The 26591-nt window shown below is 41.4% G+C and overlaps 1 protein-coding gene across 8 annotated transcripts in view; it reads right to left on the reverse strand.

The window, feature by feature from the left end:
- Armc8 (armadillo repeat containing 8) overlaps nt 1–25123 on the reverse strand; it is a 94340-nt gene extending 69217 nt beyond the window's left edge. For 4 of the 8 annotated variants that reach the window (XM_087562301.1, XM_087562299.1, XM_087562298.1 and 1 more), the window contains exon 1: nt 24989–25057. Coding sequence is in view for 4 of the 8 variants with exons in the window: in NM_001173354.3 (NP_001166825.1) it covers nt 5120–5196; nt 24989–25033 (122 nt within the window). In the remaining 4 variants the exon portion in view is untranslated. 8 annotated transcript variants of the gene reach the window in all.
- Nucleotides 25124–26591: the final 1468 nt, after the last annotated feature.

A 26591-nucleotide genomic window follows, 5' to 3' on the forward strand; every position in this document is an offset into this window, starting at 1 on the left:
AGTCTGGCCTTGAACTTGCTATATAGCCAAAGCTGGCCTCCAAATTAAATTCCTCCTACCTCTTCCTCCTGTGTGCTAGAATTATGGCTACTATCAGGTTCCATTTCTACAATTGTTATTTAAAGTCATGATCAGATTTCCATAATAGAGAAAGCTGAGAATTCGTACTGTAGTCTATCTAATCTATCTCCTATGTCTACTCCCTTTTGTAACTGCAAATTCTACTACAGTTCATAACCTATAGGAGTCCCACTCCTACCTGTACACATCTCAGGCCACACCTATCTTCTACTCAGTTATGTATATGAAACTTCGCACTTTTAGGAAAAGAACAGGATCAGATTTTGTATTCAACATGCTATGCACTCACTGATAAGTGGATATTAGCTCAAAAGCTCAGAATACCCAAGATACAATCCACAGATCACATGAAGCTCAAGAAGAATAAAGATCAAAGTGTGGATGCTTCAGTCCTTCTTAGAAGGGGGAACAAAATACTCAAGGGAGGAAATATGGAGACAAAGTGTGGAGCAGAGATTGAGGAAAGGCCATCCAGAGCCTGCCCCACCTGGGGATCCATCCCATATACAGCCACCAAACCCAGACAATATTGCTGATGTCAAGAAGTGCATGCTGACAGGAGCCTGGTATAGCTGTCTCCTAAGAGACTCTGCCAGAGCCTGAAAAATACAGAGGTGGATGCTTGCAGCCAATCATTAAACTGAGAATGTGGTTCCCAATGGAGGAGTTAGAGAAAGGACTGAAGGAGCTGAAAGGGTTTGCCACCCCATAAGAAGAACAACAATATCAACCAGCCAGAACCCCCAGAGCTTCCAGGGACTAAATTACCAACCAAAGAGTACACATAGAGCGACCCATGGCTCCAGGCACATATGTAGCAGAGGATGGCCTTGTAGGACATCAATGGGAGAAGGCCTTTGTCTTGCCAAGGCTCCATGCCCCAGTGTAGGGGATGCCAGGGCAGGGAGTTGGGGGTGGGTGGAGCACCCTCATAGAATCAGGGGGAAGGAGGATGGAATTGGGGCTTTCTGGAGGGGAAACTGGGAAAGGGGATAACATTTGAAATGTAAATAAATAAAATATCCAATAAAAAAAATCAAAGTATATAAAATGATAGAATTTTAGACATCTTGCTCAACATTTTTTATTATAAACATCACTTTATTCTTTGATTATGGTAAAATACAAGTATTTTAAATATTACTGTGAGTTGCACGATTTTTCTTACTATAATAAATTTGTTATTTCAACTTACCTTATCCAAAGCAAAAAAAACAAAAAACAAAAAACCCCCAATGTGATACATGTTAACAATAGAATTTTCTTCAGCTGTAAAGACAAGTGAAATAAAAAGAAAAATGGATAAAACTGGAAAATATTGAATTGGTAGGGGTAGCTCTGGCGGAATAACAAATGCACACATTTTCTCAGTCACGTGGAGTGTGTCTTACAATTTTTAACTCGTGTGAATAACTTGGAGAGGTCGGAATGTTAGAAAATAGCAATGAACAGGTAAACCAAAAGAGGCCATTAAGGATGTATGTAGGGAGCTATATTGTAGAATACCCTGATATACGGAACATATAGGAGGGGTTACTGGATATAAAAATAAGACATAGCCATGGAAAGTGGAAAGAGGAGTAGAAGTTTAACTAAAGCTAAGGTATATGAAAACACCACATAGAAGTTTATTCTATAAATTAGAATATGTAATGAAGATGTTTGAATAGAGGCACCATGTGTGGGAGGATAATGTTTCTGACAGAAGTCATAAGTTATTAAATGAAAATTCCAGAGCCAGGTATTAGACATAAATAAAAAAAGATTTTGTATTCAAGCTTTCAATATAGTAGGACCATCCAAGTTCATGCTTCATGTTATACTACCAACAAAAAGTCACATTAGATAACTGCTCATTCTTTAGCAACTGCTAAGTAGTGCTGGTTGCTAATATAGTTTTGCCAACAGGGCTCCACTCACCGACTAGGTGACATGCTCATGCTTCATTACCACAAAGCAGCTCTCTGTATTTACAGCTACGTCACTAGTTAGAGACTACAATGAAAGTTCATTGCTTACCTTTAATTTCTTCAATTTTGTTTTTCCTGATAATATTTTACTTAGTTTATATATAATCTTTTATGAGGAAAAAAATAGATTTTAATGTAAAAACATAAAACTGTGGTTGGCTTGTAGACTAAGCTATAGTTCTTATCAACTCTTTTATGTTCCTCCATTTGCACATTTTAGATTTGAGATTGTTTACTTCAGATTGTCTATTCCTCCTCTAAAAACAGCAGTCTATCTTTGGCTGGCTCTAGTCTAAATACTTTCCTATAGATAGCTACTGCATCAAATATAGCTTCTACGCAATTTTATGAAAATGTTTATAAAAAAGAAAGTTAGGGTCGGAGAGATGGCTCAGTGGTTAAGAGCACTGACTGCTCTTCCAGAGGTCCTGAGATCAATTACCAGCAACCACATGGTGGCTCACAACCATCTGTAATGAGATCTGGTACCCTCTTCTGTTGAGTCTGAAGACAGCTACAGTGTCCTCATGTACATAAAATAAATAAATACATCTTTAAAAAAAAAAACTAGGTGCACCTTTTCCTAAATATAGATATCACTGTGGTTCCCTTTTTCCTCTATCAGGGTTGTACTAAAGAACCTCCACAAAGCAGAGGGAGACAATGCCTTTCTTATCTTTTTCAAGTTATTTAAAACTGGGCTAATAACAAGTAACAATGGGTGCTACTTAAGTGGTGGCACCCATACCAGGCACTGAATGTTATGATTCTTACAACGATCCAGCAGTATAGGTGATTATTTTCTCTTTAGGATGATGAAATAAAGGTTAAAGGAAATTGTGTAATTGGCCCAAAGACACAGCTAGGAAGGACCCCACCAGGAAATGTTACAACCAGGGATTTAACATACTGTTGTCCAACTCCAACACCCATGCTCGATCCAGAGCTTTCCTTTGTCTGCCCATCCTGACAGCTAACCACGTCTGAGACCTGACGCTGTCTCAGAAGGCACTAAGGCTGCTTAACACATTACACCTAAGCTGCTGTGTACACTTCGGTGTCCCTCCGGTTCTTCCATCTCCTGCTCTTGAACTCCCCTACTTAACAGCTTTTAGAAACCTATAATGGTCTCTGGAAAATAAGTGACAAGTAGCACCAGCATCAGATGTAACCCAAATAACCAGGTAAGATGTCTGACTAGTAAATCCTACCAAATAGTAATGATTATGGAAGTATTTACCTTCTAATATACACTGAACACTCGATGAGCATTTTCAACTAAACTGAAGAATCTAAGTAATATCCAGTACTGTCCACCTAGAGAGCCGCCTGGTCCATGGAGGGAATGCCTGCCACCCACAGAGCAATGTCACGTAAACCCACCCTCTCTAGTCACAACCAGAACTAATTTACTCAATGGAGGCTTTCAGACCACTTCTTCTGATAACACTCAAACTCGTCTTTAAAAGAGCTGATTAAATCATCACAGATTCTCTCAGTTAAGGAGCAAAGGCAAAGTTATCATGGGGAGAAGGAATCACTTCTTTTTGTTCCTCTAAACCAAAGGGGAGAAAATAGTGTCAAATATTTCAAGTGAGCCCCAGTCAGCTTTCCTGATTCTGAATAAGAATTACAGTCAAGGGGCTGGAGCGGTGGCCTAGCAGTTAAAAGCACTTGCTGCTCTTGCAGAGGCCTGGGGTTCTGTTCCCAGTGCCCACACTGGATGGTTCATGGCCTCCTGTAACGGAAAACCCAACAGTCCCTTCTGGCTTCTGCAGACATTTGCATACATATAGTGCACACACATATATACTTAGGCACACACACATACATGTAATTTTTATTTGGTTTTGGTTTTTACCTCCCACAACCCCCAAGACAGAATTTCTCTGTGTAGCCCTGGCTGCTCTGGAGCTCACTTTATAGAGAAGGCTGGCCTCAATCTCATGGAAATCCACCTGCCTCTGCCTCCTGAGTATTGGAATTAAAGGTGTGTGCTGACATGCACAGACACATGTAAGAATTGTAGTCAAAAGAAAGGTACATAAACAAACTTTACTGCAGCTGAACAAGAATGAAGTTTAAAGTACTATTTGACTAAAAATATGAATTAGGGAAGACGAAGAGGAAGAGACTCGTCCTTGTGGCCTGATGGCTATCCCAAACACACCCTCCTTTCAACCTTGTTTCTTGCCCAAAGCTGAGGCCTCTAGGTTCTGTGCTTCCCAGTTCCACAAGCAGCCTTATGAGTCTTCCTCCTCAGAACTAACATGTTAAAAGGAAAAGCTACTGAACACAAAAGAAAAAAAAATTGCCTTCTTGTCCCTTGAAATCTTATTTTACTTGTCCAGCTTTAATTTCAAAATCACCTACAATGTGTTAATTAAAAATGTTTTCCCTCAGGGCTGGAGAGATGGCTCAGCGGTTAAGAGCACTGACAGCTCTTCCAGAGGTCCTGAGTTCAAATCCCAGCAACCACATGGTGGCTCACAACCATCTGTAATGGGATCCGACGCCCTCTTCTGGTGAGTCTGAAGACAATGACAGTGTACTCATATATATAATAAAAATAAATAAATCTTTAAAAAAATGTTTTTCCCATTAAAGATTAAAGAACTTTGGGAAAAGACATACATGCCTTGTGTTATCAATAACTTAAATTTTCTAGTGACTGCTTTCTAAATATTTATATTTCAGTTTTCAGCACTTGGAAATTTTGATGGCAGTTAATGAGTTAGTCAAAAACAAAACAAGCAAAACAACAACAAAACCCTATCAGTTTTTAATTTTATTTTTATAGATATTAAAAGCAAAAGCATTCTCTAAAGGAAACCTTTTAAAATAGAGAACAAGTGTTCTACAAAACATGAAGCCAATCATTAGTTAAAAACTATGAATGAACTTTATAATAAAATATTAAGTCATGAATGCCAAGCAATCATCTCATAAATGAAGCCAAACATAAGGAAAGAAGTTATACCTACATTTCCATAGCTGTACTATTTGGCAGATTAAAACATGAAGACAAACAAGATGTTTTGATAGAGTCTTAAATGCATACTACTTACATGACACCTTGGAGAACTTTCTGGGGATCAGGGTCAAATAGCCTGTCAACATAGTGGCGACTGCTAGCTGTTACCTCCTAGAAAGCAGGGGAAAAGTGACATCTGAAGCCATGCACATCACAAATAGCATCACCCACAATACCAAACCGCTGAACAGTCTATCTTAAGGAAGAGATGGCCTCCCTCCAGGACTTGTCTTAGTTGCTTCCTTACTGACATACTAATGTAAGTAGGGGGCTTCTTCTCTGATCAACTTTCTTTAAAAAAAGAACACCTTTTTTTGGGGGGGAGTAAAAAAAGGTCAATTTGGGAAATCAACAAGGCACATAACTTGGTTCATTTTAAAAGTTAGAACTAAAGGGGGATGGTGTTTTTGCTAGTCTTTTAAATAACTCTGAGAAAACCCCATGATAAACTATAGGTTAGGGGAGAAAGAGGACCCCCAGCTCTCATTAGAAACATAATAAGGCACAGAGCCCTTTGTGCTGAGCCCCACAAGTTCTGTCGACAGGAGAGGCAAGCATGTGCTCTCTCTCCACTGGCAGCCAGATGCTGCATGTGTGTGTGCATGACACCAAGGGCCTAAGTTGCCTAGTACACACTATAGGATAGAACAGCTCCTGGCCAGAGAGAGGGCAATACAAGAAGTCCCTCGGGTGCAGGGAGTGCCACAGTTAACAAGGTGGGGTAATAGCATTCCTCAGACCCCCCCCCCCAAAAAAAAAGGTTCGTGGTAAATCATAACCAATAGAGCTACCTAGTCTGAACTGGATGGCTCTTGGTAGAAGTTGGGATACACAGAATAAGGGGAACCAGGTAGCATGCACCTGTAAACACCTGTAAACCCAGCTAGCTGCAAAGACGTCAAGGCAGGAGGCGGCCAACCTGGGCTACACAGTAAGCACCTCTATCCAAAAAGTGTAGTTAGGGAGACACTTACCTCTTATTTGTACTGTGGGATATGCTTTTTATTATGAAATTTCTTATAATATTTATTTTGTTGGGTGTTTTTATATTTAATTTTGCACATGTAATTTTATTTGAATCAACAAACCAAAAAGCTAGGAAAAAGTCCTTTTGCTGTTTTCCTCTTGTCTGCTGGAATGCTTATGTACCGCCATCCATTAGCAGCAAGATGTTACTGGGAGAAAGAAACTTAGTACCACTTGTGGAAAGGGACTATTCTTAATCTATTAAGGTCTTGGTGTCCTTATCAAAAAATCCTGGGGCTGGGGATTTAGCTCAGTGATAGAGCGCTTACCTAGGAAGCGCAAGGCCCTGGGTTCGGTCCCCAGCTCCGAAAAAAAAGAACCAAAAAAAAAAAAAAATCCTATTCACAGAGGCTGAGGGATGCCCACAGTTGATTTCTATCTATTCTTTGTTATCACTAACATACATAGTCTTAATCCCAGTACCAATGTTGATTACCACAGCTTTCTTCCATTAGCACATTTTTTAAATGATAAAGTTATATGTGTGCCCCCCCCAACCAACTTGGCTACTCAAATTTTCCCTAATCAGCAATAGTCTTCTAATCTGTAATAAGTCAGCCATGTCTCCTGAAAGCCACTGCAACAGAAATCATGCCGAGAGGATAGGAGGAGCCTTTTCCTAACATCACCATGTTTGTGTCTGCATAGAACAGTTCTTGCACTGCTTTCCTCTGTAAACAGAATAGGTCTTCTCTCCCCACAGTCCTGCTCCTTTAGAGCAGTGTGGTAATGAAAGCTGAGATGGAAGGTATCTAGTCCAGGCACTCAGTACTCATAAGAAGGTGATACTTGAGCAAAGGTCTAAAGAAGGGCAGGTCTTCATCGAAAGAGTAACAAACAGGAGGCTCTGAAATACAATGTGTCTGTCACAATGCAAGATTGCTGTTGGAGCACAATGAGCAAAGGAGAAGGGAATGGGAGAAGAGACTCACAACAGGGATGTTGGGGAAGAGTTGCTCTGTTAGCACAGCGGTCGCTAGCCTCATTTTACTGAGGCTAGTCTTTATTTTACTAATTGAAATATGGATAAAAACTGAATTTCGTCCACTTTTAAAACTAATTAAAAGTTTAAAAGTCAACAGTGCATCCAATTAGTAAACTTTCAAAAATATTTGGAGTTCCCTATGGTTATGAATCTACTTTTCAGTTGTAAATTTCATGAAACTGAGATAACCAAGTATTTCTAATCTTTTTTTCTGAATTATATAAAGTGCACACTACTACCGACTTAATATCATAAAAGTAAATAATCTCATTAACTACTTACACAGGAGAGTTGAAATCATACTCTTGAAAGGTAGAAGTTTTAAGGCTGCCCCCCTACACAAAAGTTTAGAGCAGAAGAAAGAAACTGGTCGGACCCTGGAACTGCAATTACAACAGTTGGGCAACTCTCTCCCAGGAACTAACTGACCATAAAGTTAGATTAGAATCTTAAAGAACAATCTTGAGAAACAGGAAGCTTCTCCCAGGAACTGGTTGGCCATAAAGTTAAACAGTCTTGAGAAACAGGAAGCTTCTCCTTGTGATTTTTCACTGGTATTCTCGACATTTTCCAATGACGCCCTCCCTACCCCCTTGGGTTGTGGTTTCTTCCTTTAAATACCTCTTCTCCCAGCCACTGGGGTCGAACTCCTCTGCCCCTGCGTGGGATACTAGTCTTGACCCCAGTGAACTGGTTCCTATCAATAAACCTCATGTTTTTACAGCAAGGATGGTCTTACGTGAGTTCTTGGGGGGGGGGGGGGATGTCATCCCGAGACTTGAGTGAGGGTCTCCCCGCTCCGGGGGTCTTTCACTCTGATGTATGGACTCTAATAACATTAAATTGTGTTTACTTTTTACATGTAATAGCATAGCTGCTAGGAAATGTTTCGTTACACAGCACTCTTTATTTTTCTATACACAGCACTAGTGGAGTCTTCTTAGTTACTGTTAGGTTTTTAATGTTTATGGCATGAGTTGGGAAATTATAAAACAGATACATACATGATTGACATGTTTTTAAGGTGTTGTTCTGGCTGCAAATTTTACAACTGAATAGAGAATAAGGAAGGGTTACCAGACAGTTGACAGGGGGGTCAAATAGGAGGCTACCTCAACCACCAGGAATTCAGTTACTTCATGACAGTAGCTAGGATCAGAGGGAACACTGTGGAGGTAGTATTCACTTAGACTCCTGATAAAAGGAGAATTCTGAAATGACTGTCAGATTCCACATGCTATCAAACTGGATGTCGGATGTGGGAGAAAAAAAAGCCAAGGGTAACACTGAAGTTTTTCCTAACCACCTAGAAGACCGACGTGCCAGTTAATGAGGTAAAGATTTAAGAAGTACAGATTTAGATAAGAATAACAAAAAAAATTTGTCTTCCGATTATACTAGGACTGAGATCCCTACTGGACAGCCCAAGTGAGGATGTATATGTTGAGTTTAGAATTTAGAGGAAAGTTGTGAACTGTAAACACAAACCAGAAAAGCTATCATATTATTCACTAAGGCAGTGATCGTGGATAGATCAAGGCCAGAAATCTGTGCTCCACGGTCAGTGTTATGGGCAGAAACGCTTGATGTTTACTCACAAAATGTTTCAAGGAGGGAGTAGTCAACCATGTCAAATCCTAGTGATGTGTTTCATAAGATAATAACTGACACTTTGACTGCTGGATTCAGGAACATGCATCAGTGAGAATTTTACCAGGAAAGCATAGTAAAAAGCTCCAAGAGGGGTTCAGTTGAATTGAGGGTGTGATTATGATGATGATGGATTAGTGGGAATGAGTTGGGAGAAGACAGCATCATGAAATTGAGATGCTGAAAGGATTTTAGTGATAGATAAATTAAGGTCTAGGAAACAATCATGGACACTGGAACTAAAGACAGGACAACATGATTATCAGACATGGCTACAATTTTAAACAGCCTTTAGATAGAAAACTAAAATTCCACCAGGTGTAGTGGTGCACCCAGCACTCAGAAGGCAGCAGCAAGAGGATTTCTGTGAGTCCAAGGCCAGTCTGGTCTATGTAGAGGACAGCCAGGGCTACATAAAGAGACCCTGTGTGAGAGATAAAGAGAGAGAAAGGAGGGGGAGGGAGGAAGAGGGAGACTAATTTCTCATCAATCATCAAAGAAGTGATAGAGTTAACATGAGCTAAAAGCTGAGATCTTAAGCAAAGGAATGATCAGAGGTAAGAAATCTGATGCAATTCAAAGAGTCTAAAAACACCAGGAATAAGAAAGACCACTGCCACTTCTTGAGTGCTACCAGGGAAATAGAAGGAAAAAACATTATCTGAGAAGACCTCAAGAAAAAGCTCAAGAAACATCATCAAGTGAAGAATTTTGTTATGTTCTAAACAAAGACAAAGAGATCACAGAATTTAAGCATAAAGAACGTGTATTGAAAGAAACAGAAGGCAGGAAATGCGGGGTAGAGAAAGTCAGACAGCTAAGTGGTATGAGAAAGGACCCTGGAGTTCCTGGCTACCTGCAGTTCATGTGAAGAAATACAAAAGCTACTGCAGAGAAACAGTGATTATGTGCTGGGTAAGGAGGACAAACACGGAGGCCACAGAGCTCTTGTGTTTGTAACAGTCTGGACCAGGGTAACAGCATGATCTTGGAACCTCTTTATTCCTCCAATGAACACAAGCAGGTTAGGAGGGTTGGTGATGTCCTAGCCTTTCAGGATGAGACTTCTTTCTTATTCAAAATACCAATGACCTCTGAGTTATTTTTTGTAGCTTTCAGTAACTTAAAAAGATACCATGATTCTTCCATTTTCCCAACCAAAGCAGGAATACAAAATAGCTAGTTAAACTCAGGGTACAGTCTGTGATCATGAAAGACAGCAAAGAGAGTTAGGGTCAGAGCTACAAACATACATGACCTCAAAACCTAGCTGCGAATTCATACTACACATTCAAAGCTTCAATAAAGCTATCACAAATTTATTAAAGTATAGTATATTTTTGTTAAATAGTACTTCTCTAAAATTATGTAAAAATGAATTCTTTCAGCAGAAAAATTGCAGATATCAAATTTGTAAATTAGAATAATGTTAAGAAATTTATTATTAAATAAATCCTATGTATCAAACAGGTCAGAGAAAAGCTAAAAGCAAGTTTTGTATTTTAGGAAAACAAAAAAAAAAAGTCACAAGTTGTGCTCTGTTGTAGAGAGTATTATGTGGTGCAATTTTCTTTCATTGGGGTTACTGTCTGCAGCGTGTTTCCTGAATGGCTTCCAGTGATTTTCACCTGCTGATATCCAGGCCCTGGTGCAGTCTCTTCTCTCAAGGGAGCACTGGACTAGAAACCTCAGTCTGATAAATAAAATGTAGCAGGCAAGATGGGATGCTATTCGAGAAGGTTCTCTTGTCAAAGTCTCCTTTCTTTCTGTCTGAAGCTAACTGTGATTATGAGCTACCCTATGGAAAGGCCCACATGGCCCACAACTAAGTCCTGCCAACAACCTCAGGAATGAGTTGAGAACCAGGTTCTTCCTAAAATCAGCCTTCAGATGAGACTAAGGCACCTACTGACACTGACTGCAACTTCATGAGAGACTGTGCTAGAGTCCCAGTACCAGCTAACTTCAGCTGCTCACGGGTGACTTAAGAGGTGCAGTTAGAGCCTGTTCTGGTTTGCCTGTTACCTGACTTTCAGAAGCAGTGAGATAACCAACATTGTTTTTATTGTTCTTGCTGCTGCTGTTTTTAAGAATTATTTATTTTATTTATGTGAGTACACTGTAGCTGTCCTCAGACACACCAGAAGAGGGCACAGATGATTGTGAGCCACTATGTAGTGGCTGGAAACCCAGGACCTCTGGAAGAGCAGTCTTAATCATGGAGCCATCTGTCCAGCTTTCTTGGCACATTTTTAACACACACTGTGTTAGAATGTGTGTGTGTCTGTAGACATTGGGCCAAAGAATGTATCATTTAAATCAGAATGACTTTAGGTTAAAAACTGAATTACTAATAATGAGCAAAGAACACACAAAACCCAAGAGTACTGAAGACAACAAAGGCTGCACAATCACCTAAGTTTTACATTTCTTTAGAAGCAACAAAAAAGAGAGGAAAGTATTTCCTAGGCATCCCAGAAAACTGGTCAGAGGTTATTCAGAACCTGTGTTGTTGTTGTTGTTGTTGTTGCTGCTGCTGCTGCTGCTGCTGCTGCTGCTGCTGCTGCTGCTGCTGCTGCTGCTGCTGCTGCTGCTGCTGCTGCTTGTTGGCAAACCAGAACAAGCTCTAGCTGCACCTCTTAAATAACCCATAAGCAGGATGAATTTAAGCCATTTGCTCTTAAAAATCAATTGCTAAAATTCTTCAGGAAAGGTCTGGAATGACAGTTGCTAAAGCACAGACTTGCCATGAATTGAGGCAACTTAGAAATATAGAAGTATCAAACTTGAGTTTAGAGCTAAATAAACTAATAGTTTCCTAGAGAATGAAAAGTGAGTAAGCTATCAATAGTGTTGTTCTATTTTGTCACCTCTTTGCCCTGTGTTTACTTTTAGCTTCTTTACTCTTTAGTGAGGTATGACTGTGCCCAGCATGTCAATGTGGCACTTTCACGTGCACACACCTGGATCTAGCTACCATCTCTACTGTCTTCTCTTATACCTACTGCCCTTCTGCTTGTAATGGTTCCCTTCTACTTTTGCACCCTTTCTCTCCCTCTCTCCCTCCCCCTCTCTCTCTCTTCTTTCTTCTTTCCTTTTCCTTTCTTCCTTCCTTCTTTCCTTTCTTTGTGAGTCTGACTTACCTTACCTTATATTCTACACTGTCTTTACCCATGCATGCTGTCAATATGTCTATAGACTGACTCTGTACTTTGGCAGCTGTAAACAGTGAAGTGACACAACATGGGAATGCTGGGAAGCCAACTTAGACTCCTTGGCTCAAAAGTAGTATTGGTGAATCATATGGTAGTTCTATTTTTAATTGAGGACCCTCCATAACTCATTTTCACAGTAGTTGGATTAATTCATAGTGTACAGGGCTCCTGTTCCCACACTCATAAGTATCTGTATTTTCCTGGTGACAGCCATTCTGCTTCCTCCCACATTCACCAATATTTGTGACATTTTTGATGGCAGCTACTCTGATTGGCTTACAATAGTGTCTTAATGTCCTCTGATTTGCATCTCTCTGATGATGAACATTGTTTTCATGTATTTATTGATCATTTGTACTTCTTCATTTAAGAACCACCTGTTCAATGTACCTGCCTATTCTTTTCTTTGCACTCCTCCTGGTTTTTTGTCACAATTATTTTGTTAATATAATATTCTTTTTTTTAATGCCATGCAGTAGAAAGAACAAAGATTTTTTTTTCCTTTCTTTTTTTTTCGGAGCTGGGCACTGAACCCAGGGCCTTGCGCTTGCCTAGCAAGCGCTCTACCACTGAGCTAAATCCCCAACGCCAAGAACAAAGATTTGAGTCCTAGTTCTATCACTATGTAAGTTCATACACAATTAAATTTTGTGACTGTTTCTTTTATTATAAAAATGATTATAAAGCTCAGTGTTTAACAAATTAAGAGATAGTGTGAAAAAATCCCTTATAAACTATGAATGTATCCTACTAATTTCAAAAAAATTGCATTGTGTGAATTATGCAAAGAAACAGAACAACTGCTTAGGTAAGTCTACTAATGCTCTGTGGCTGCTCACACTCATGGTTAAAACTAAATCTTTCAAACCTGCCTTGAGTAACAGCAGCTAAATCTCAGGGCACCCTACACACTTGGCAAAAAATAAATACATAATTTAGTACGTTACAGTTTACAACACATTTTCTTATTGAACTTCTAATCTAATTCATATGGGTCTTTGGGATTGTAAAGTATTTTTTTAAAGGTCTACTGTGCAATTCTTAAATATTTACCTCTATTTTATGTGCATTGGAGTTGTGCTTGAATGTATGCCTGCTTCAGTGTCAGATTCCCTGGAATTACAGACAGCTGTGAGCCACCATGTGGGTGCTGGGAATTGAACCCAGGATCTCTGGAAGAGCAGCCAGGGCTCTTTAACCATTGAACCATCCCTCTAGCTCCCCACTATGAAATTCTAATCCCATAAGAAATGAAAGTTTACACGGAAGGAGCCTTTTAACCGCACACTCTTACTCCTCGACCCCCCTTTCTCCTTTTCTGTCACCGGGTCTTTCACTGTGCAGAAAGCCGGCAACTAGGACGAGGGAAAGCTTAAAGGCACAAGCACCATGGAGCACAGGAGGCACGCCGGGGAGCGGGAAGCGCCACCGCCAACTCAGAAGCGGGCACCTTGGTGGTCAAAGCCCTGAACGCTCCAGGAGCACCGCAAGGCTCACACAAAGCAGGGCACGTGCACACACCATTCGGGAAGGGTATGCACCTCGGCGGGTCTACCACCCTCCCCCAGCACAGGGGAAGAGGGACGCGAAACAGTGAACGGCGTGGGGGCAAGCGTCCACAGGGACGCCGCGAACCACAGCGAGAAGTGCGCGCGGGTCAGTGCTCATGCCGGACAGCCGCACCCCTGACTTCCACACACCACCCTGCAAAGGAATGGGGAGGAGAGACGAGGGGCCCGCTGGCAGAAAGAGAAGAGCCATTCGCGCTGAATGACCATTCACCATGAATGTCCGTCGTCCCTCGCCTGGCGCGGCTAAGGCCCAGGCCCGAAGAGAACGCGGCAGCACCACATCGATCCAACCGGAGCGAGACACGCCATGCATCGGGAACAACGAGCGTGAGAGCTTTCTAACACGGACTGGACGGGAATACGAGCGAGAAGAGCGAAAGAGCACGGGAAGAAGTCGCCAGCCAAGACTGCCACACACACACAAAACAAAACAAAATAAAACAAAACAAAACAAAAACCCTTTCGAGGGCGAGAAAAAAAAAGGAAGCGGTGCACTCGGGAGGCACGTAGCGGGGAAGAACGGGACTCACCAGGCAGCGGAGGTTCGGGAACTCCTTCCAAAAAAGAAAAATAAAATAAAATAAAAATCCCCTTCGAGGGAGAAAGGAGAAGCGGTGTACTCGGGAGGCACGTAGCAGGAAAGAACCGGACTCACTAGACAGCGGAGGTTCGGGAACTCCCAAAAAAAAAAAAAAAAAAAAAAAAAAAAAAAAAAAAGTCGGCCGGTTGCAGAGGAGCACACCAGGGGGCACTAGCACTAACCGGGGAAAACCCTTCCAGTCGCACTGGGCACCAACGACTCCAACCGCTAATGGACGACAACCACCCCAGGGAAATCGGGAACCCCTGACACGCGGGATGGTTGTCATAAGCTGCCCCACAGAGCACAGGCAAGCAAGCAGGGGAAAGCAGGAAGCGAGTACTCGTGGGGGGCTAGGTTTCAAGCATCGAAGAGGCCCATGAGCAGAAAAAGAGAGCTAGGGCTGGACAAGCAAACAGCCTTGGAAGCCTCTTCCAACATCCTTTAATGACAAAGAGTCAAAAGGACAGCGTGTCAGCATATATCTCCAGGTACAATAGGGACAGATAGCAAAGATGAAAACTGTAAAAGACACAGGGATAAACATGACAGGCCACAGGGAACGTCTGGAAGTCATGTTCAGTGATGTGTCCCCAAAAGGTCCCCATGAAGAAAGAGAACCGGACCTCAAAGGAACAACTGGTCGACCTTAGAACCCTGAGTACTCACAGACCGAGAAGGCCATGGTAGATAGACTGGAACACAGCACTCTCTCGGCCTCAGAAGTGTCCACGGTCCCTGTTATTATGTTAATTGAAAGTTTTGCAGGATACAGTAAACTGGGCTGGTATTTGTGTTCTCTTAGGGTTTGTATGACATCTGTCCAGGATCTTCTGGCTTTCATAGTCTCTGGCAAGAAGTCTGGTGTGATTATGATAGGTATGCCTTTATATGTTACTTGACCTTTTTCCCTTACTGCTTTTAATATTCTTTCTTTATTTTGTGCATTTGGTGTTTTGACTATTATGTGATGGGAGGAGTTTCTTTTCTGGTCCAATCTATTTGGAGTTCTGTAGGCTTCTTGTATGCTTATGGGCATCTCTTTCTTTAGGTTAGGGAAGTTTTCTTCTGTGATTTTGTTGAAGATATTTACTGGTCCTTTGAGCTGGGGGTCTTCACTCTCTTGTATAACTATTATTCTTAGGGTTTGATCTTCTCATTGATTTCCTGTATGCTTTGAACCAGTAGCTTTTTCCGTTTTACATTATCTTTGACAGTTGTGTCGATGATTTCTATGGAATCTTCTGCTCCTGAGATTTTCTCTTCTATCTCTTGTATTCTGTTGGTGATGCTTGTATCTACGGCTCCTTGTCTTTTCTTTTGGTTTTCTATATCCAGGGTTGTTTCCCTGTGTTCTTTCTTGATTGCTTCTATTTCCATTTTTAATTCCTTCAATTGTTTGATTGTGTTTTCCTGGAATTCTTTCAGGGATTTTTGTGATTCCTCTCTATAGGCTTCTACTTGTTTATTTATGTTTTCCTGTGTTTCTCTAGGGAGTCTTTCTTGAAGTCCTCCAGCATCATGATCAAATATGATTTTAAATCTAGATCTTGCTTTTCTGGTGTGTTTGGATATTCAGTGTTTGCTTTGGTGGGAGAATTGGGCTCCGATGATGCCATGTAGTCTTGGTTTCTGTTGCCTGGGTTCCTGCGCTTGCCCCTCACCATCAGATTATCTCTGGTGTTACTTTGTTCTATTTCTGATAGTGGCCAGACTGTCCTATAAGCCTGTGTGACAGGAGTGTCGTAGACCTGTTTTCCTGTTTTCTTTCAGCCAGTTATGGGAACAGAGTGTTCTGCTTTCAGGCGTGTAGTTTTTCCTGTCTACAGGTCTTCAGCTGTTCCTGTGGGCCTGAAGAGTTCCTGTGTGTTCCTGTGAGTCAGAAATGTGGGCCGAGTGTAGTCTCTTCTGGCTTCCCAGGCTTGTCTGCCTGTCTGAGGGTTTGGCTCTCCCTCCCACGGGATTTGGGTGCAGAGAGCTGTTAATCCAGTCCCTTTAGGTTCCGGCGGTGTCTCGGGCGCAGGGGGTCTGCAGCTCCAGTGCACCTATCTACCATTTCCCAGAGGCCGTATGCAGTTTCCTCTTGGGCCAGGGATGTGGGCAGGGGTGGGCAGTGTTGGTGGTCTCTCCCACTCTGCAGTCTCAGGAGTGCCCACCTGTCCGGGTGGTAAGCTCTCTCTCCCACGGGGTTCGGGAGCAGTGAGCTGCTGATGAATTTTTTGCAATGTGACAATGAGGAGATGAACAATATAGATGGCCCCTTGTATTCACCCCAGTTTTGTTTATGAGATTAAGAAATGACACTGAGAAGCATAGTAATACCCAATAAACCATTAGTGTACACTGAAAAAAAAAATGAAGGTTTAAACCAATGACAGCTAAACAAATTGTAATAACAAATAATTAGAAAAGCCAATAGGAACTTTGAATTGTTTACAATATATGTGGCATCAGAGGAAGTCAAGTTTGTAGAAAGATACAAAAATAGAAATGAAAAACCAGGTATCTGAACTCTGAAGAGATTTTGATTTTAAACCTACTGCAGGTTAAAATTCCTTCCTCCCATTAATTTCCCAGGTATGCTAGATACTGCGGCCAGTGAGACAAAGCAGGCTCTCCCACCTTCAATGCAGTCTCAGCACAGGCAAGTAAAACACAAGTGCAATGCAGCAAGTGAGATAGCAAAACAAAACCAACAGAAGCTGGGTGTGTGGCACATCTTTAATTCCAGGACTTGGAAAGCAGCGACAGGCAGATCTCTGTGATCTTAAGGTCACACTGGACTACACAGTAAACTAACTCCAGGCCAACCAGAGGTACATACATACTGGGACTGCTTCAAAACCAAAACCAAAACCAAAGCCAAAGCCAAAACCAAAACCAAAAAGCAGTAAGAACTCCTGTAAAAAAACAAACAAAAGACTCACAAGATTTAAACAGTAGTTCTAGAATAGACAGGGCTACTCCTTGGGTTGTATTTTGTAAGTCTGTGAAAATCACACACCTGGCATCTAGAGGACAAGGACTAAGAACAGTGTATGCCACAGACGTATGCCCTAAGATGGCAGGCCCACCACCACATCTCACAACTGCACAGTATCCAGGAACCAAGATAAAGCAAGAAGAAGCCAGTCTTAACTATGTGACCTCAGGGTCACAGTCCATCCTACATGTCAACTTAAAATCCATTTGTGCTATCTTAATGTATGACCAGTTTTCCAAGAATGCAGCTCCTTTCTAAATAATGCTTATACTTTGTCTTGTTTGGACCTTTTACCAAAAGTTCCGACACTAAAGAGGCTACACAAAAGCCACTTATGATTCCACTTTCATAACCTTAAAGTCTTTATCACTCTGTAGAGTGCCTGTCACATGAGTAGCCAGTATGCACATTTTGAAACATATCATTGTTTATATATATAGCACAGTTAACATTTTCATTTTGGAACAGACAAAAAGTATTAATTAGTAAATATCTACCACTACAAGAAAGTGAGCTTAGTTAGGCTGGGAAAAACTAACTGCAGTGGCCTGTGATGACCCGCCCAGGTTGAGGTTTCAGAAACGCACTGACCCATCAAGACAGTAAACAATGGGAATCCAGGTTCCAGTGTCTCCAAAACTACCTGAGAAAAACAACAACAAAACCTAACTTCCTTTTATCACTATGTCAATATTCTGAAATATCAAATAAATAAATTCTATTCAGACCAGTCAAATATTCTCTACTATTCATTTTAAAGCTCTGGACACTTCCTGTGCTTATGTCTCTCCCTAGAGAAACCAGGAATCCCATACTCAAGAACACTGGAAACAATCCTGAGAGTCTCACTTTACTAAACTCTGCTTCGATTTCAAATCGCATGCTTCCCTCCAGGTGTGAGCTGTATTCTTCTAAGAACATAAAAGACACCAAACTTTAATATCTCTCACTGGCACTTAAAGATTTATAAAAAATAGGGTTGGGGATTTAGCTCAGTGGTAGAGCACTTGCCTAGCAAGTGCAAGGCCCTGGGTTCGGTCCCAAGCTCTGGAAAAAAAAAAAAAAAAAGAACTTAAAGATTTATAAAAAATAAGAATTGCTCTGCCCAAGAGTTAGTTCCACTGCGAGACAAAACTAAATGCTAAACAAGTCTTCCCTACTTTTGAAAGGAAGAAATTAGTCTCTTCAGTCGACCTTAGTAGCGGGTATCTCCTCCCTGAAGAGCCCACTCATTGCTCCAACTTTGTATTTTAAAATGTAGGAATCTGTAGAACTGAACTGAACATTCACGAGACCACAGTGAGAAAGTTAATATATTCAGTTCTCGGTTTTTCCCAATAAAAGATGACAAGGATGAACTAAAGACTGCCTGCTTTTTGTCCAGGTAAAATGTCCCCTCGCTTTCTATTCATATACAACAAAACTTTTTCATAACCAAAAAGCCACTGCAAAGTTAGAGTAGAGGGGATACGAGGAACACCTTATAGTTAATTATTTGGTGAGTGTCTAACTTAGTAATATATTTTCATGACCGTGGTACACACTGTTAACAACAAGAGCAATGTAACATTCATACTTCTAAAATCAAACACTAGGATGTATTTCCTTTTAAGGCACAAAGAGCCATATGGTCATATTTGCCCACAAATGCTCCTTTGTCCTATTTTAAAAAGTGATACATTTACTCTTTGGTGTGGGCATCATGAGATGTCCCAGACAGAGCGAATAAGTTAGAGAGACCTATGGTGCAGAACAGCATAATGTGGTGTCCAAAGATTATCTCTAACACAGAAATGGAATAAAAGGGCTGTGGGTATCACAGGGACAGAGATACTTTCTAGGCTGGCTGACATTCACATGCCTCAAATGATAAGATAGCCAAGGAAATCCTCCAAAATACAGCAAATGCCTATTTCTCATTTAATATTACCTTGCACCATGCAATAAATTAGTCAAGACTGAAACAGTGCAGTGACTTCAGGAGCTTGGGTATGGTCTTTCACAATACACGGGGAGGTACATCCGTGCACAGGCTGGCTGCCTCTTGATTCTAAGGCCTCATTTGCCTCCCATGCTCAGAGGCAGGAGCAGCCTTGCCCTGGAGCTCTCCATGGTGCTTATTTGCACTCCACTGTCTCATCCAACAGTCAGTGAGAGCATTTCCTATTTCTCTCTGATCTGCCTGCCTGTAATCCACACTGTGGCCTGTAACACAAAGCTCTTACAGCTGCAGCCAACGTTCATTTTTGTGGGAGAGCTCACTGACATACTCTGGACAAAAAAGTTAAAATTCTTCAGATTCAAGTCCCAAACATGACATTGTTACTTTTACCTACCATTAAAGTAACTAAATGACTTTTGACAGCACATGTTTGGTGCCTGACATTTTAAAACAGAGCCAATACCCAAACTTCAGAGATTCTTCTTCAGTGATTTCTTAGAGCATATGTGTAGTCTGTGAAGGGAGTGGGCAACACTAATTATTTATAAACTAAAGCCCACCACCATGCTGCAGGGGATCACAGCACTGAAATTTAGTAAATGAGGCTGTTCTTCAGTTTCTTGAAGGGAATACAGAATTATGTTTTGCCAAATAATAATCTATCTTTACCCGGAAATCAACCTGACAGATGATATTTACTGGGAAACAACCATCAAATCAAACACCAAAGTGTAGAAAATAAAGTTTAGTGACAGATCACAAGCACACAACCCTGGATTGAGGGAGGGAAGACTGAATCCCAAAAATCAAACCAAAGGCTAGTTCCCCAGATAAAACTTAAGACTATACTAAGATGTTTCTGACTCTTCACCAAATGTCTGAATTTGGATGGCAATTTTCCTTTAAAACACTACAAAATGTTCTGGATCACGAAATAAGCACGCATGCGCGCACGCACACACACGCACGCACACACACACACACACACACACACACACACACACATTGCCACTAAAGATTAAGAAGTTCATATTAACAAATCTGCTTTAGGACCACTCCCCTCGAGTCCCGCCCTTACTGGCATTTTGTAAACGAACTTCAAACTTCTTTTTTTTTTTTTTTTTTTGGTTCTTTTTTTTCCGGAGCTGGGGACCGAACCCAGGGCCTTGCGCTTCCTAGGCAAGTGCTCTACCACTGAGCTAAATCCCCAACCCCAACTTCAAACTTCTAAAACGTGATGAGCAAACTTCATTTTTATATTTAAACTAAAACCAAAGGCAGTCAAATTTGTACTTAGAGGCCGGCTGGATTTAACTTAACAGAGTTTTCTAATTACAGCTAACTGTCCAGACAAAAGAGCAAATCAAGGGGTTGGGGATTTTGCTCAGTGGTAGAGCGCTTGCTTAGCAAGCACAAGGCCCTGGGTTCAGTCCTCAGCTCCGGAAAAAAAAAAAAAAAGAGAGAGCAAATCAATAAGCAGCAACAGGCAAGAGCAATAGAACACAACTTTCAAGAACTGAACAATAAAATCTCTGATCCTCCTTGAGTTCCTTTTTGTGTAAGGCATGAGGTAGAGACCAAAGTTCTTTTTGGAGAGAGGTACAAGCCCCAAGGTTCATAAAATATTTGTAAAAACCCACATGACAAACATATAAATTCAATAATCAAAAAGCAAGCAGTCCAATTAGAGAGTGAGGGGAACAAAACCCACAAACATTTCCCCTTATTCCATGAAAAGATTTCAACATTGCTCTCCATTAAGAAACTAAATATGGGGTTGGGGATTTAGCTCAGTGGTAAAGTGCTTGCCTAGCAAGCGCAAGGCCCTGGGTTCAGTCCCCAGCTCCGAAAAATAGAAAAAAGAAAAAAAAAAGAAAGAAAGAAAGAAAAAGAAACTAAATACAGTGCTGGAGAGATGGCTCAACAGTTAAGAGCCCTGACTGCTCTTCCAGAGGTCCTGAATTCAATTCCCAGCAACCACATGGTGGCTCACAATCACCTGTAATGAGATCTGATATCCTTTTCTGGGGTGTCTGAAGACAGCAACAGTGTGTGTATTTGTGTGTGTGTGTGTGTATATTTAAAAAAAGGAAAAATACAAATTAAGAGGATGATACAGTATCAGTACACAGCTATTAGAGAAGGTAAAATAAACAGAAATGTTGACAGACTGACAGAAATTAAATCTCTCCTATATTACTGATGAATATAAAATGGTAATCAGAAAAGTTCAACAGTTTCTTTACAAACTAAACATACATTTATCTATGTAAAACAATAGTTTTAGGGGGGCTGGAGAGATGGCTCAGTGGTAAGAGCACTGGCTGCTCTTCCAGAGGTCCTGAGTTCAATTCCCAGCACCAAATGGTGGTTCACAACCATCTATAATGGTATCTGATGCCCTATTCTGGTGTGTCAGTGACAGCATCCTCATATACATTAAATAAACAAACAAATATGTCAAAAAATAAAAAGGCATGATGACCTCAGTTCAATCCTTGGAATCCACGGGGTAGGAAGGAATAACTCCCACAGGCTGTCCTCTGTTCTCTACACATGTGTTATAGAGCTGTACCCCCACACAAAATAAACAAATATAAAACATACAAAAATAGTTTAAGTAATTACACTTCAAGGCATTTATTTCATTCAGTCATATCCACAAAAAGAGCCTGTCAATGACTGTTCATAGTAAGTTATGATAGCCAAAAGGTTAAAAACAAAAATGTTCAATAGATGACTGATTTTAAACAAATGCTGGGACATTCACTCACAGAATTTTATGTGGCAAAGGAAATAAACAAACTAGATACATGCAATAGTTTGGAAGGCTCTCAAAAGCTTGATGAGTGACAAAAGCCACTCCCAAGGGGTCACATACTGTACGTTTCCATTCATGTAAAAATGCAGATAACTTACAAAAGTATTGAAAGGGAAAAGAGATAAGTAGTTGCCACCAGAAATTAAGGATGGGGCTAGGAATATGTCTTTAAAGACATAGCATGAAGGAAATCCTCATGTTGATGGATACTTTTGTATCTTAACAGCAGTGGTTATAAAATGATACAAAAATATCCACAAACTATACCAATTTCCTGGTTCTGTAACTTTGTAAAATATAACCAATGCAGGCAACCTGAGTTAATTATACACATGACCTCTCTGCAACTTCCAGAGAACCTATACTTCTACCAAAAAATACAATCAATACAAAAGAATTTAGAAGTCTCAAGAATGATGGAACTATGTGGAAGGGATGAAATTAAACAGGAATGGCCATAGAACTGAGTCTGTCCGCCTCCTCCAACAGTTCAATTAAGCATTTATTAAGTGCCTTGTATTTACAAAAACGAGAAAAACAAAATGCAAAAACCCTAGCTTAACAATGTATTATACAGAAGTATGAGTGAAAAAAGAGCCAAAGACAACTCAGGGAAGTTTAACAGAATGGTAAGTGAAAGACAGAATTGAACTGGGAAGTCATGAGTAAATCCTCTTAGGTAAAAGAACATGCTTTGTTTGATGCTACACAAAGATTTGAGACTAGATGTAGGAGGAAAGTAAAGATGATAATGTAGATGTGTGAACTTAGTGTTAAGGTTAAGGTTAAGGTTAAGCAAGCAATTGAGGAGGTCTCTCAGGAAGAAAGTGTAATGGACTATAGATGGAAATAATTGAAAATAATTTGACTCCCCATTAGTCAACTTACAGCTATCACACTCTAGTGTCATCAGAACTATGAGCTCCTTCAGAGCATTTCTGTTACCCCTGTATTGCTGAAGTACACAATACAGGGCTTTATACTTCACTGGTACATAGTTAAGTAGTTTATTAAAGGGATTCAACCAACTGTGTGTTGGGGTCAAGGTCTGGCATCTTCCTGTTTCTATCTTACTTTTTGAAACAGGGTCTGCTCTCTCACTGAACCTGAAGCTCCCTGTTCTGACTAGATAGACTGTCCAGAAAACCTCCATGATCTACCTCCCAAGGACACCATTACAAACATGTGCTGCCACACCTGGCTTGTTAAGTAGGTACTGGGGATCCTAACTCAAGTCCTTATACTGGTGAAGAAAGCAATTTTCTTACTGAGCCGTTTCCTCAGCCTCCAATAACTTCTAATTAATAACTCATATAAAAGTGGTGCTTGAGGTAGCTGCAAACAGTTTCAAAAAACTTAGAACCTTTCCTTCAACCTGGTAAGATCACCAAGTTCAGACATTTTAAATCATGTGTCTAAAGCTCTGCCTCTTTCTAAGGTAAAACTAGATGTTAGAGTTAATGGTCCCAAATGTTAAAACAAATTCTAACTCAAAATGAAAAATATTCTTCAAGAAGGTTTTGAGTGAAATAAACAGAACATAATCATTTTGGGGACATGTGAGACAAATGAAGTTTTCAACTACATATGCTATACAAGCTGACAATGTACAAAACTCGAAGAAAAGGGCTGGAATTTAGTGAGAGTGTGAGTGTGAGTGTGTGTGTGTGTGTGTGTGTGTGTGTTGGGGGGAACCAAACAACCAAAAACTTTTCAGGTGAACTACAGGAAAACTGCAATCTAAATGACACAATCAGAAGGGAATTGAAGAGTTACAACACATCCTTTTCTCCTTTTAATACAATGAGAGGAGCCATTGATCTGTTCTCCCACAGAACATTCATGGACAACATAAAGTGAAATAATGGGGTAATGTGTTCAAGAATTGGACGGACAGTACTTCTCTAGTTGCAGTTTAAGTGAACAGTTTAGTAAGATGGATCCAGGGCTAGATTTGTTGACCACCTCCCAAAATTAGATTTTGCACTGTACTGTGACTTCTGTCTTTTTGGGTAGCAGCATGGCTTTAACCCTGAATCTCCATTCAGGTGCCTTTGAACATGTAAGTGTGTTTGTGTGAGAGGTCAGACAAGAGGAAAGAAACGGGTTGGAGTTGCAAGACTGTAGGGAATCTGACAAGTCATCTATAACCCAACTACTATCTCAATAAGTCTCCACAGGTCTAAGAGATGACCGGTCATTCTTTGCTTGCCTACTTCTTTACTTCCAACAACAAATGGAAGGCTCTATTTGGAGTCCAACTGCTAAAATCTGTGGTTAAACCTCCCAGAGTTATTTCCCAGCAACACTCATTCTTTTTCATTTCATTCCTGGTCCTGTTTTTTAAAGGACAATACAGTGGAAGGCAAAAGTCACCTTCTTGGCTTTTTTGCTGTTGTTTCTTTTTCATTTAAGAAAAAACTGATATTTCTTCTAGGTATATCAATATGTCCCTTTCTTTCAAATACTGGGGAAACCTAATTTTTTATTCCCACTTTTTGTCCCTCCTAAAATGTTTTTGCTCTCCTTAAAGAAAAACATTAGAAACATAGTTTTCTCTAGTCTTAGAGCCCGGACCTTAACAGCGGAACAGAGCAAAGGGATTTTAAATAACCACACACAATAGCGCGAGTTGCAGCTGATGTGAAAACCTCCACTGCCAAGAAGCAAGCGGCCCTGGCAGGTGTCTGGGATGTAGAGACTTGACAGGAGATGCAAAGCCCTACCCTGGCAGCTCTGGGCTGTGGCAGCGTTAAGAGTTCGCATCTCTTCTAGCCACAGCCCAGGGGAGCGAAGTGGATTCAAGGTTCCAGGCCTGCCCTGAACCCTCGCAGGCAGGGAGCTCCGTCCGGAGAAGCAACAGCGCAGGGAGGAAGACGGGAGAAAGCTTGGCCAAACGCAAGCCGCGCCCGTGGGCCGGCTGCCTGGAGCCCGACCTCCCCGTCTGCCGGACGCTGTCCTGGGAACCCGCACCGGTGGGAGCTCTCGAGAAGGAGACGCCTCCGACTCGGCCCAGGTCGCGTGCATCCCACCTGAGGCCACCGCAGGGAGTGGTGCTCGGGAGGCTCAGGGTGCCGGAGTAATGCTGTGGGCAGAACCGGGGTTGCCCGGCGCCGGGCGGGTCACTCACCGAGAGGACGCTCATGCGGATTGGGGTCTCCAACAGGCACGCCATCTTGAGCCTTCCCACCCGGCTGCTGCCGGCGCCGGCGCGCGGCCGGCACTTTCGACAGCCACCTATGGGACCAGCAGCCGGCGCCTCTGTAGAAAGCCAGGCAAACTGCCCAGAACCGACCGCGCCCCAGGCGTCGCTCGAACACGGAAGGGCCGGGCAGAAGGGCGAGGAATTGGGAAACCGCGCCGGACCCCGGCTTACGAATCGTCCTCTCAGAAACAGCAGCTACTCTCGGATGGGGTCAGAGGTGGGCGCGGGCAGCGGCCTCCGCATGCGCAGAAGCCTGCCTGCCCCACCTTCCACTGGTAGGGGGCGGAGCCTCACCCTGGCTCCGTGAGCAGTCCGTACTCTTTCAGTTTACAAGTTCTCCTTCCTAACCGCTAGTAGGTAGAGTTACTACCTACGAGGTTTGAAGTTCACTTTCACATTCATCATCTCACTCTACACCAAATTCCTACTTTCAGTATCATCTCCATCTTCAAACTGGAGAAAGTGGTCTCAAAACCAGGTCTTCTGCCTGCAATGAACATCGCTTCACGCTTCAACGCTCAAGTATAACCAGCTTTATTTAACATTGTGTGCCCGACACACTTATTCTGGTATATTGGTGAGAACGGGTTCTCTAGAGCCAGGACGCCTGGATTTAATTCTTGCTGCTTTAGGTAGCACCAGTATTTTGGATAGGTTGCTTAGTCCCTTTATATTTATTTCAGGTCTCCCGACTGTAAAGTAAGGACTAATGAGAATAAACGAACCAATAAACGAAACAACATGCCTGGAAAGCTTTACGCTATGTTCAGAATTTTTCCAGCTTCTAGGTCAAATGGGGAAGAAAGAATTAAACTATCTGAATGTTTCCTACTAAAATACTCTGTTAAGTGAAGCCATCCCTAATTCATGTTGTTACCTCATCTCCACTCACCTCCCAGTGCTCTTGAAGTAAAAGCATATCTCTCCCGTCGTTCCTCATTTCCTCCTGTACTTTAATGTCTACGTTCATTGTAGCCTTTGTCACCCTTGCTAATAAGTCTGTTACAAAATGTTGCACTTCTGAAAGGCTGGAAGTTTAAGAGAACCCTGGTGCTATACCAGTATATCCTAAGCTCTGTAACTTATGGTCTTTGCCAATCTTCACCCAAGTATTATTATTCATTCAATAGTTTTATTTAAAGCCAGTTTGAGTCCATTTAAGATTGTTAGCCCTGTCCTAAATCTTAGTCTGTGAAATCAAATGTGTTGTACTCTTTTTTATTCTAATACACATTACCATCCATAAATGCAAAAATTTAAATGTTCATCTGTCCATCTGTGTAACACCTAAAATCACATCCTAGTATGCCTGCTACAACCAGGCAGATTATAATCGGACATAGCACACAAAAGTATTGACAATCATACAATAGTCTCTATAGCCATGTGTGAGCTATACCTCACCCAGTAACTCAGGCAATATATCTTCCAGGAAAACCCTCCCTCAAGGAGGAGCTGGGTGAATCCCGGCTCCATATGGTTTCTTAAAAATGATTTTATATTTATTGATTGATTTATTGATTGTGTG

Source organism: Rattus norvegicus, chromosome 8 (genome assembly GCF_021556685.1).
Source record: "Rattus norvegicus strain SHRSP/BbbUtx chromosome 8, alternate assembly SHRSP_T2T, whole genome shotgun sequence".
Taxonomy (NCBI): Eukaryota; Metazoa; Chordata; class Mammalia; order Rodentia; family Muridae; genus Rattus; species Rattus norvegicus.